Source organism: Lampetra fluviatilis, chromosome 31 (assembly GCF_964198595.1).
Source record: "Lampetra fluviatilis chromosome 31, kcLamFluv1.1, whole genome shotgun sequence".
Taxonomy (NCBI): domain Eukaryota; kingdom Metazoa; phylum Chordata; class Hyperoartia; order Petromyzontiformes; family Petromyzontidae; genus Lampetra; species Lampetra fluviatilis.
The window spans coordinates 12,812,173-12,825,344 of NC_136305.1; the positions used below are offsets into that span (position 1 = coordinate 12,812,173).

At 48.3% G+C, this 13,172-nt stretch overlaps 1 protein-coding gene across 1 annotated transcript in view; it reads right to left on the minus strand.

The window, feature by feature from the left end:
* Positions 1-12,805, minus strand: part of LOC144943561 (beta-1,4-galactosyltransferase 2-like) — a 60,025-nt gene extending 47,220 nt beyond the window's left edge. The window contains exons 1-3 of the mRNA XM_078871156.1: positions 12,454-12,805; positions 11,481-11,716; positions 9,577-9,764 (exon numbers count right to left, since the gene is read on the minus strand). Coding sequence (XP_078727282.1) covers positions 9,577-9,764; positions 11,481-11,716; positions 12,454-12,805 — 776 coding nt within the window. The remainder of the gene's footprint in view (positions 1-9,576; positions 9,765-11,480; positions 11,717-12,453) is intronic.
* Positions 12,806-13,172: the final 367 nt, after the last annotated feature.

A 13,172-nucleotide genomic window follows, 5' to 3' on the forward strand; every position in this document is an offset into this window, starting at 1 on the left:
CCGCAACTGACCCCGATCCCTTCCGAGCTCCCCCCTATATCCTGTTTCCCACGTGATCCTGACTCCTCCCCTTCCAGATCATTAGATCCGGCCTTCCCATACTGGCTCTGCCCCCCAATACCCCGGGCCAGAACCCAGCAGCAAACCCCATTTACACTCGCATTACATACATAACAAAGGCTCAGTCCCATTCACAGCAGCCGCACCTTTACATCAACAGCACCTTAACAACTCTTAGAACCTCCCAGTTCAACCAGTCTACACAACAAAGACTCATTCCTGGCAGCGGTTTCAGCCACACCACCTCTAAATAACACAAGGCTCAGTCCCATTTACACGCACGTTTACATCAGCCGCACCTTAACAACTCTTGGAACCTCCGAGTTCAACCAGTCTACAAAACAAAGGCTCATTCCTAACAGCGTGCTTCAGCCGCACCGAACCTCACAATAATAATATCCAGGTCCTAACTTGGCTCCTCCCACCCTCAACCAGTATATATATGTGGTGGTCAAGATTGACACACGGCCCACAACCTAGGGGAGGGGTAGGTACCGGTCTGAACCGGTCCGAACCGGTCGGGCAAGAGGCGGTTGGAACCGCTCTGAAAGGAGGGGGCTGGCGAGAGCTGGGGGCCCCCAGAACCGCCGCCCCTCAGAAAGGGAGTATATAAGACGGCTCCCGGAGAGCGGGAGTTAGTTCCTGTCATCTCAAGCTGAAGCAAGAAGCCGCCCGAAGACCCTGGACCCCAAGCCGCCGATGTCCTCCGACAGGGCCGGGCTGAGCGGGGTGCCAGTGTGGGTTAGCCTCCCCTAGGCTAAAGAGCCATAGGGCTTGAGTAGGGAGTGTGGTTAGAATAGCCCGGAGGCTGTACCTCCCTAAGTTGGGGTAAAGGGGCCATTCCCCAGTGTGTCAAGATGTCGTAACTGTTAGTGAATAAAAGCGTGTGGCATCTAAGAAGTCTCCGTCTCCTTCGAGAACATTACATATACAAGGACTGTTTTCTTGGAATTTCTCTTACTTGATACAGCTATCGTGCTGTGACGGTTCCACCTGAAGACGTAAGCTTGTGTTGCCTCCTAAACGTCGTGATTTTAATTTTACTTTAATTAATTTTAATTTTTTACCTACGTGACTTTACCGAAAAAAACCTAAGAATATGAATCCTTGCAGTCCCGAAAGCTTCAAATCTAGAATTAATAGTGGCAAAACAAACCAGAAGGGTAACAATGATCGGAAAACACTAAAAGCGTCCAATACCAATTCTGATAATGTGGTAGAGAACGCAAGCATCGCTCCCGTAATTGACACACCTATTGAACATAAAAACATAACTGCATTCAGGTGTGATCCGACAGGAGATGATAACAAACCACAGGGAGGGGGAGAAAAACCTGATCGCCAGGTAATGGGAAAAGCAGCCCATTGTGTCGCGGATTTGCGTGATTATACTATAGATGGGGCAGAGAAATGTACTACAGGGACACGCCCTGAGGAATGCAGGCATCACCCTTTGGATGAAAAATTGTGCATTGACACATTGAGGATGGATGGAGATCGGAGTGCTGGAATGGAGGAGATGAAGATCCATGACGGATCTGGAATTGTGTTGAAACCCACCACACTCACAAGTACAAAAATGGAGATGCAACGGGGCACAGAATCTAATCGACTCATTGAGTCGACAAATGCACATATTGCTGCGGGGATGGCAATTGCCACCGACAGTCGAGCACAGAAACTCGTGGTGTGTGCTGATTCTGGCTATGTGCAACACAACTTCACGCCACACAGCCCCACATGTAAAGAGCGACATAAGAAACTACAAAACAAACAAGCAAACCGTGCTAAATTGACCAAAGCCATGAAAACGAAGAACCAGGAGGATGATGGCGTGATGTTGTGTGAAAAGGTAAATGGTTATTCCAAAGTACCGGGCCATGAGAAAATTGATAACGATCATGAAAATTCCATAAACGAACCAAGTCTGAAAGACATTGCGTGGAAATAAGCATGTAAAATTAAAACCACTGAGGAAAGAAAGAAATATTCCAAACATACAGCACTCTTAATCAAAAGTGGCAAAGCAGCCAACACTCATAACTTAGTAAACATGTGGCAAGAAGGTAACATGAAAAAGACAATGCACAACCGTGTTCGAAATCGCTGCCTAGCATTTCCCAGGAACCAAAACAAAAATCACAGTAACAATAATTGATAAGAACCGATGTAACATGTTGCCCTGATATATATTTTTTCTTATTTCAAATGTAACCATGCTAAGTTCGTGATAGGTATGCGCACGTTGTAAGGAAAATAGCAGCCGAAACTTGAGGACAGTTGATGGTTCATGATGGAAAAAGGCATTTATTTTGTTTTAAAATAACCCGTGGCCAATCGACCACTGATAATTTTTAAAAGGGTGGAATGTTGTAGATATAGGCCTCTTTCCAAAACTGATATTAAGAATAATTCTTCCAATATTTATTTTTATAATTGATCGGGACGAGCATGGGACGTGAAAGGGTGAGGCACAACCTTCCCCACACAGCAGCTGCCCTTCACACCCGACCGCGAAGGAAGGAGCCAGGCCTTGAGGAAACAACTTATCACCCCAATAAAGTAGAACAAACACACACGTACCCAAAAGAGCAGGGGACACAAATCTCCCCGGACAAGGAATGACGAAACAGACAACGTTTTTTTTGGTGAACTGATTTTTTTTTTCTTGTAACAACGGTAAAAGTTCAAAAACTTAGCGACAAGAATAAGTGAACATCATAGACCCACACACTCAGACACACGTACAGCTGTTCCCACAGCAAAATCAAAGAGATCCTGGTCTTTTGTGAGAAGGCGAGCCGAGGGGAGAGAATTTTGCAGAAAAAAACAGAGACACGGCCCATACATTGCTGCTACTGCAAGGGACAGAAGACTACATAATACACAAGAGAGCTGCAAGCGGCAAGCTCCGGGGTGGGCTCTGTTGTATCTATACCCTTTTTTTAATTAATATTAAGAATAATTCTGCCAATACTATATTTCTTTTTAACAGCCACCGGTGGCAATTTGGGAGCAAACAAAGACGAGCGGAAAACCCGTTTTTCCACAGGCGTGCACACCTCGCTTCAAATGCCAGAAGGCAGGAAAGAGACAGCCATCAAATGTCATAAAACCTCCCCGAATTTCACACAAGAGAGGGGGAGGGGGGAGTTGCAAGCGGGGGTTAGGATAACACCCATTCTTCAAAAGCCCCTTTTACAATACAAAAAAAACCAGGCGCCACGAAGAATATATATAATTACACTCTTAACAAAAAAATAGCATTGACAACAAGAAAGCACAGACGGGTTTTGAACCATATTAATAAAACGAAGTTACCAACTTAACCATGAAGATTAAGCAAACATTATCTATCCTCGCTCCAATTGGAAACCAGACTACAGTCTGCACCAGCGTCGCGATTCATCATTTGTTAAATTAAATATGGACATTATGTACCCTTAATAATTTCTACGCGGCCGGGCCGAAGCATCAAAGAATAATTATGGCAGTCAGGGTCGCTCCTAAGCAAAAAACAAAAAACAAATTCCCTAGCCCCGGGATATCAGATAAAATAATAACAGGAAGTCAAATAATAAGTACGAAATTAGAGTGAATCTCCTAGGAAAGTTAAGGGCGGAGAAGTCTATCATAATTAACCAACAGGCAACACTCCAGGGAAAGCGAGCAGCTCACAGCCGTCTTTATCTTCCCGAGAGAAACGGCCACAGAGCAGGCACAAGCCAGGAGATGGCCCCCATAAAAGTTCGTGGCGAGCGGGCGACGGCTCGAGAAAGGAAATCAGATGCTTCTAAAAATAAATAAACAAATAAAACACACGCGCAGTGTGCTCCAACGACGAAGCACAGCCGTCTTTGTCTCCCCGCAGCACGGACAGCAAGATTTGCGCACACGAGCAAATAACATCTCCCCATAAAGAAATCAAACCACGATGGAAATACCGTGAACACGGCTACTTACAATCAAATCACAATAATACTAAGCAGCAAAGTGAGTCGTTTTAACTTCCAAACCAAACGAAGCGGTGTGAGACAAAGGATAAACGCCCAAAGCGGGGGAGGGGATTTTAGAGCTCGCTTAACGCGTAGGCTTTCGCGACCAATATTATTCATAATCAAAAACGTGGATTATGATTTTGTAACCTCGGTGCAAACGCGAATCGTCGGTCTGGTTTAGTTTGATGACTCATGTGACGCCAGTTCGCGAGGAAGCCCCCACCCCTCCTTCCAGAATTATTGCGGGCAGCTGCAGCTTTGAAGAATTTTCCTTCCATAAAGCACACACGACACACACGGACAGACACACACACGGCACACAGACGCAGATGTGTCCACACACAACAAATAGTTCCCGGCCTTTGAACAACTCAGAAAACCGGGTGGATTTTCTCAATATAAGCCGAGGAAAAATCCATTCAACACAGATCACCAGGGCTCAGGGCCCCCATTTCTCCGGGGCTCCGGTCCCCACATCTCACCAGGGCTCAGAGCCCCCATCTCTCTGTGGCTCCGGCCCCCACATCTCTTCTCGTCGCCGACAACGAAGAAGCTCTTCCGTCATCCAGAATGACGATGTTCGCGGGGTAGCGACGTGCATCGACAAGCTGAGGTCTGCACCACCTAAGAAGAATCGCCACACTGAGCTGACGATCTGCGAGTGAAGCTGACGGAGATTCCAGCTATCATTCTCGTGAGAGAACCGACTCGTCATCCAGTAGTGGAGAGAGAGAAAGTCCGAGCCTTCCGAACGAGAGGCATCAGCGAGTGCCCGTATGAAGCTGGCAGCTGCACGAACAAAGGAAAGCACGGAGAAGAGAGAGTGACGAGCGACAACGAGAGCGAGCAACCTGAAGAAAAGGGCGGAAATCGCCAAACGACCAAGCGAGCAAAGCAGAGAGCACGAAGTAGTGGAGAAAGCCTGATTGAACGCCGCGAGGAAGAGGACAGCGCCATCGAATGCGCCGTGTGTTTAATACGCACACACAGATCAACCAGCACTAACGAGAACCGACTCGTCATCAAGCAGTGGAGAGAACGGCACCGTGTCGTCAGAGCTGCAGAACGGCACAGCGCCGTCAGCTACAGAGAACGGCACCGCGCCGTCAGAGTCACACAGTACGGGTGCTGCGCCAAGCGTCGCAAAACGCCAAGCACCACACAGCGGACAAGCCTCTCCGCGAGCCGCAGCTCATCATCTCCCAGCGGAGAAAGTCGCGGCTGCAACCCGCACGGGCGAGAGGAAATCTCCGAACCAGGGTCGTATCACCTCCCCCACTCACCACCTCCAGGAAGCACATACACACACACACGCACACATCTACCTTCAGCGGGGCATGCAATAATTTATCCAAGAGACAATCTACCTCTCTCACAATGGGACCAACCCTAGACAATCATCAGAAGACTAATTATAAAGTTTGAACACCAGCTGGCCGTAAGGAATCGTGGCCCTCTGAGTAATTAAGAATCCGTCGGTTATAAGAGTGAAGTTTTTCTTGCCTTTTTCGTTCTCTTATCGCATAAACGACCAATAGATTCGTCGATGCAAACTAAAACTCTAGAAATCCTCATTGCGAATCGACACGTTACAGAGAGAGAATATCGTGTCAAACCTGTTTCTTTGTCATAGAGTCTCGCCAAAGAATTAATTAAGGCAAAGCCAGATACGCGCTCGCACAAACACACGCCCTCAACCACCATTGTCTCAAACATTTCATTAACAGATATAATCTTGCCGACAAATCGATTGACGTATGCTTCGCCTTCGGGGTACAATAAGTGATTTTATTGCCGTCATATGAATATCGTCGCATGCCTGTTTTAAAACTCGGCCGGTCGCCGGTGATGCTCGATACATGGGGAACTAATGAGATGTCTGGTGGAAAAGTAAAAATTACGATTGTTAGAAGAATGTTAGCCTTCAGTTTCGTTAATTGCATAATCTCGCCAAGGAATCTATTGACGTATACTTTTGCCTTTGCATGTTAAGAGTATCACATGTTTGTTTAGAATAAAATTGTTAACCCAGAAGTATCTCGAGTGTTTCTTTCCAAATCCATGCAAAACTGTCTTATTCATAAGAACTGTTACCTGCGAGGAGAAAGAATTTGGAGACCTAACATAACATAACACACACTAAGATGATCAGTAAATGTTCAATCAAAGATAATCGTTTTATCCCGATCGATACAACTCTGGATAACGAAGCTAAGCCTAATTATCATAACTGCACACATTAACATAATCGCAAGCATTCGCATAAATTAATACGATTACCTCCGTGATTATCATAATTTATGCATATAATTGCACACATTAACATAATTTATGCGATTTGCGCATTTTTTGCAATTTTTATTAATTTTTATCAAAATTTCATAATCCGGCATAAACAACAGCTCTGCAATCAACCAAGGATGGCGAGGCTTGTTGAGTAGCGACGGGTCACCGGGTATGAGTTCAGCGCTGACAGAAGAAGTATCGCTCAGTCATTCTACACTGAGTGCCAGCTCCCACCCAGCAGCTGCACGATCAAGGAGAGCAACGACAAGCAATCAACCTCGAGAAAGGGCGGAAAGCGCCAAGCATCGACCAAGCCAGCATCGCAGAGAACCAGCTGCACGCGCAATCGTGCACCACCAGAGAGCAGGGGGCAAGATAGAGAGCACGCAGCAGTGCCACCAAGCGCCACCGAGCAAGGGTGATAGCTGCCAGCGGACAAGCGACAGGCGTTGTGCACTCAGCTCATCCAGCAGGGGAAAGAGCCTGACCAGCCGCCCGTGAGGAAGAGGAGAGCACTGGCGAGAGCGCCGTGGGTTCGACCCACAGACACACCGACCAGCACCAGCTAGGAACCAAGACAAGAGTGAGGAACTGCAACCAGTGAACGAGCTGCGGGTGCTATCTGACGACAGAATCATCGCGCACCTCCGACGACAAGCATCGTGCCAACGCAGCTTATCCAGCAGTGGAAGGAGCCTGAAGCGGCAGCAGCTGCTGCTTCAAAGAGAATGAACAAGGAAGCTGTTCGTATGACACGCCCACACTCACACACTACCACGCATCGCCCGGCGTCTGCCTGACGCGAATAATTGATCAAGGAGACCAAACCACACACACATAAACATTCCCGGACTAATAATAAGGATCAAGGAGACAAATCACCACACACACACATTTAACACATACCCGGACTGATAATAAGAAGACTAATGATAAGGGTGCATCAACTATTAGCTGATAACGAAGAACATTTCTGCCCATTGAGTTACGTGGATACGGTCGTTTAGAAGTATTTTAGTCGTTATTTTTATTTTTAATTGCATAAATATTACTAATGAATTTAATGATGTAAACTAAACGTTTGAAACCTACGTTACGAATCTACACGCTCACAGGGAGAATATTGTGTTAAAATCTTTCTTTTGATCACAGAATCTTGCCAGCGAATTTATTGAAGCCTTAGCCAATTGATAAGTATCTGCTGAAGCAGGCACACTGCCGCACACCATTGTTAAATGCATAATCTTACAGATGAATTCATTGACGTATACTTGTGCCTTCGGGATATGTTTCTTTATTACCATTCATATGAATATCTTCGCATGCATGTTTAAGGACGTTTTCCTATCGCCGTATATGCTCGCGTTACTCTGAGGAATTAATCGATTGTTCTGCTACCCAGTTTAACAACGTAATCATTGAGGATTAAATGTACGAATAAATGAGGAGAACATCTCGAGGAGTACTGTGTTGACAATTCCAAGCATAAGAGTTCGCATATTAGAGTGTTATGTTTTTGTTTAGAAATTAAAGTTGCTTAACACAGATGTGTCTGAGTGGTGCCTTCCTAAGTTCCTGCATAATAATATTAATTATAAGAACTGTATCCTGCGGTGAGATTTGAAATTGGAGGCATGACATAAACACACTAAGACATAATCAGTAAATGTTAAAGCGAGAATCATTGTATTATCCTGATTGATAATACAACTCTAGACAACGAAGCCAAGCGAGATTTAGCATACTTACATCACACTTGTATAACTTCATACAATTCATTGTATCATCCTGATAGATAATACGACCCTAGACAATAAAGCTAAGAACAATTATCATAACTGCATAAATTAGCATAATCGCATACATTTGCATTACTTAAGAAGCATACATCTCACTAAATAGCGTAATTATATGCATAATTACATAAATTCGCATAATTGCGGATGATTATGTAATTATTTTTATAAAATTTGTATTATTATTTTAAAATCAAGACCCGACACATACAACAGTACGCACCGGCACGTGCGTACGCACACAATGACCCCCCCCCATCCCCATATAGCCTTAACAGACTGTTGGGGCAAGTGCTCTTAGCGAGTAGCACCTATGAAGGCCGGCAAAGCAAAGGGGGTGGGGTGGCCAACATAATGCCCGGAAGCCTTTGTCTCCATAATGGCGATGTTTACACAACGCACCAGGCTGAGTCGACCTCACATTCAGATAATTAGCACTGATTCAGATAATTAGCACTGGTGTTAGCCGTTAAGTGGAGATTGAACTCCGGTCACTGGGTTAGAAGCGAAGGACACTAATTGCAACACCATCTCTCTCCACAGCAACACCACCAACAACAACTACACCATCCAGGATCGCACAAGAGCTGGGTTCACTATCTCTGGCTCGGCCACTATAACGAGTTCTGCTTGTAACACAACTCCTCTTTTTTGCTGCAGCAAATGACTCACTCTTCACTCTCTAAGAAGAGAGAGAGACAGGGGACAACTCAGAGGTGGCAGGCGAAGGAGGTACTGCAGAGGAGTGGGAAGGCAGCAGCAGCCATTCGGTGAACACCTGGTGCTCACAACAATTGCCCAAGCTTTGTGGTCTTCTATATATTAAGGTGTTATTGGCCAATTACTGACGAGTGTTTGTAACTGGGATAAAATGGAGAAAACCCATGCGTCAAAACAAGGGAGAAACAGTCTATCCTATTCGGGCCAAACACATGGAGTCCACATTTGTGCTGTACTGCCTTTTCCTAGCAGAGCCTGAGTATGGATCTTCCTCGATGCCCACCCACAGGAAGATAGATTACGCTGTCTCCACACTCCCATTATGAACCTCTGAGGAGCGATGCATTCAGTCCCTTTGTGAGAGGGAGAGAGACGGACCCAGAGCAAGGGATCTAACGCAGGGTCTCATCTGCACTGGCGCTATGTTTCTGACATGGCCATTATGAACACCCACTCCACCCACCCACCCCATGACACCTCACCCTTCCCGACCGCACCTCACCCTTCCCGACCGCACCTCACCCAACCACTGCACCTCACCCAACCACCGTACCTCACCCACCCCACCCTACCCCACCCCATCCCACCCCACTCACTCATCCTCATACCCACTCAACCACCTACCTATTCAGTCACACAATCACCCACACACTAATTCATTCAGTCACCTACCCACCCATACTACCCACCCAGTCACCCCCATAGTCGCCCACCACCTGAAATCGAACTTGTCTACGGCCACTGTGAGGTGTTGCGGCTGCTCCCCGCATCGGTAGAGGTTGCGGTCATCCAGGGGGATGAGGTCGACGTCAGAGAAGATGAAGCAGTCGAAGGATGCGTCTCTGAGCGCTTCCACGTAGCCCACGTTCATCAGCTTGGCGCGGTTGAATATCCCGTTACCAGCCTAGAAGGGGAGGAGGAATTGGAAAACACGAGGTGGGCATGGTGGGATTAGCAGGGGGGGGGCAAAGGTGGGTATCAAGGGCAGCATCATCAGTAGCAGTTTCAGGTGGATGATTGATGGTGGTCTAGAGTAGAGGTATCATCATCAGCTCAGTGTGGTTAAACGTCCAGCTACCCGCCTGGCAGGTGGGCACAGGGTGGCATGGGGTGGCAAGCGGTGGAAAAGGGTGGTAAGGGGTGGGGGCACAAGGTACACGGGATGAGCACAGTTGGGTTGGCAAGGAGGGGGGGCAAGGGGGGGGCAAGGGTGGGCATCAAGGGCAGCATCATCAGTAGCAGTGTCAGGAGGATGATTGATGGTAATCTAGAGTATAGCCATCATTTGCATAGCTCACGTTCATCATCTTAGGGTGGTTGAAACATCCCTCTGCCAACCACGTTTGGGGAGGGGTTCAGGGGGTAGGGTATGGGGTGTGCACGATGGGGTGTGCACGGTGGGGTTAGAAAGGGGGGTAAGGGGTAGGCAGCATCATTAGTAGCAGTGTCAGGAGGGTGATTGAAGGTGATCTGGAGTAGAGGCATCATCATCAGCTCAGCGCAGTTAAACGTCCCGCTACCCATGCTTAGCAGGTAGGCACAGGGTGACACAGGGTTGCAAGGGGTGGTAAGGTGTGGGGGCACATGGGGCATAGAGTGGGCAGCAAGGGCAGCATCATCAGTATCAGGATGATCTGAAGTAGAGCCATCATCGTCATAGATGATGGGGAAAGGGGGCACGGGGGGAGGGGCGGTGGAGTGGGGGGGGGGGTAGCGAGTGACATTATCATTGTCTTTGGCAGTGGCAGTAGCAGCAATATCATCAATACGATGGCCAGCATGATCCTCGTCAGCAGCAGCAGGAGCATCACCATCAACTATGGTGAAGCTGCTGCAGCAGCATCACCATCAATTATGGTGAAGCTGCTGCAGCAGCAACGCCAGGTGGCGCTCTAGAGCTCGGCACGCAATCACCACGGCGACCTCCATCACCACATCCATCACCTCTATCACCATCACCAACACCTCCATCACCACCACGTCCAAAACGACCACCACCGCCACCTCTGTCACCACTGATACCAATTCCTACTATTCGCCACTAAGTGACGGCTGCTTGAGTAACAGCGTCAGGTGGCGCGCTCGAGCTCGGAACAGGATCACTACAGCGACCTCCATCAACACCTCCATCACCACTATCACCATCACCGCCTACATCACCACCTCCATCACCACCACCGCCTACATCACCACCCCCATCATCTACATTACCTCCATCGCCATCATTACCTCTACCGCCATCAAAAAATATACAAAGACAAAGGTACCCCGTTTAGCCTTCAACATACTGTTGGGGTAAGTGCTGTTAGCGAGCACCTATAAAGGCCGGCACGACAAACGAGGGAGTGGATGGCCAACACCCCGCACGGCCTCCTTCGTCTCCCTAGTAGCGATATTTACACACCGCATCAGGTACTCATTTGAGGCCGAGTCAACCTAGGGAAGGCGCAGGACCAGTTCAAATAATCGTGGCTGGTGTTGGCCGCGAGAAGGAATCGAACTCAGGCCGCCGGGTTTGTAGTGCAGCACGCTAACTGTTGCAATACCGCCATCACCAACATCACCACCTCCATCACCACTTCCACCATCACCACCATCTCAACCACCGCCCATCGCTCACCTGGGTGACCACGTAGACCGAGTAGTGCGCCTGCTGTCTCTGGAGCATGGGGTGCAGCTGCTTGAGTAGCAACGCTAGGTGGCGCTCCCGAGCTCGGAACGGAATCACCACGGCCACGCGCTGCTGGGCCAGACAGCCGTCAGGGCGGTAGCTGCCCCCAGGGCTCACCAAGGGGTTGGACTGGGACACCGACTCCAGACTAGGAGTCGAGGAGACCTGGACGTTCATGGGACCCACTGTGTGGGTGTGTGGGTGTGTTACAGGATATTTGGGTATCTTTGTCTTTGTTGTGTAGGTGTGTCAAGGTGTGTGTTGTGGGGAGCAGTAGTGGAGCGGTTAGCGCGCTGCACTACGAACCTGGCGACCCGAGTTCGATTCCTGCTCGAGGCCAAAATCAGTGACGATTATCTGAACCGGTCCTGGGCCTCCCCTAGGTCGAGTCAGCCTCAAATGAGTACCTGGTGCGGTGTGTAAACATCGCCACTGGGGAGACAAAGGGCGGCCGGGCGTGATGCTGGCTACCCACCCCCTCGCGTGCCGTTCTGGCCTTCATAGGCGATCGTTAACAACAGTTGCCCCAACATTCTGTTAAAGTTATATGGAGGATCTTTGTGTTTGTAGTTTGTACAACGGAGGGCACAGGTCGTGCATCTGCCAGTCATCTCAGTCTACCAATGGCACCTGGGCCGTCCCGTGTTCTCCTGCCAGTCGGGAGCCTTCAACACGTCATGTGGTCTCAAGGTGCACCTTGCCTGGCACATACACTGTGGTGACATCACCACCACTTAGTATTTAGTAGCAAACGTAGGCTGTTGTTTGTGTGTCAGTGTCGATGCGTGTTGGTGATGGTGCTGGTGATAATGCTGGTGATAATGCTGATGTTGATACTCATGATGATGCTGCTGCTGATAATGCTGCTGATAATGCTGCTGCTGATGATGCAGATGATGGTACTGCTGATGATGCTGCTCACGCAAGGCGGGTGGAAAGTCCGGGCACATTTCGCTTGCTGCGCTCGTCCCATTGCGCCTCTCTGTACCGCCTCCCTCGCTGTTCATCCGCGCCAGGACACGAACCGGTTCAGCAGAAGTCCTAGGCCAATTCGTCATCAGCATCGTGGTCCAAGCCTCGCCCTCTCCTCTCCCTTCTCCAGGCGTCTCCTGCCCCCCGCCCACTCGCTGAGATCTTAGGATCAAGGAGGAGGCGGCTCCTCTGAACCAAGGAACCCGACGGTTCACAACCAGGAGCCATCCCAGCTGCAGCACGCAGAGTACTGCGAAGAGTTTTGCGATGAACCTGAGCAGCGAGGAGGCGACGACAGTCATGGTCCTGACTGCAGGAGACAGAGGGGTGGTGGCTGAGTGGGTGGGTGCGAGTGGGTGTGGGAAGCTGTATATATATGGATATTTCTCGACATATTAACATATTTTGTTCCTGAGACCCGTTTGTAAGTGGAACGGTTCGTTAGTCGGAACACAATAATGTCCTGTATTTAAATACCCATAGGTAAGTGTTATAAAATTGGTTACGGTTCAATGAAAAGGAAGCATTGTTAAAGTCGTAAAAAGGAAGAAATAATGTACATTCGCATGTAAAACTGTTAAATAAATACTGTATAGTAAACAACAAATAAAATAACATAATTATAGTTTTTAAAAAAATCCGTTTTATTTTATTGATGCTGTTTGGCTT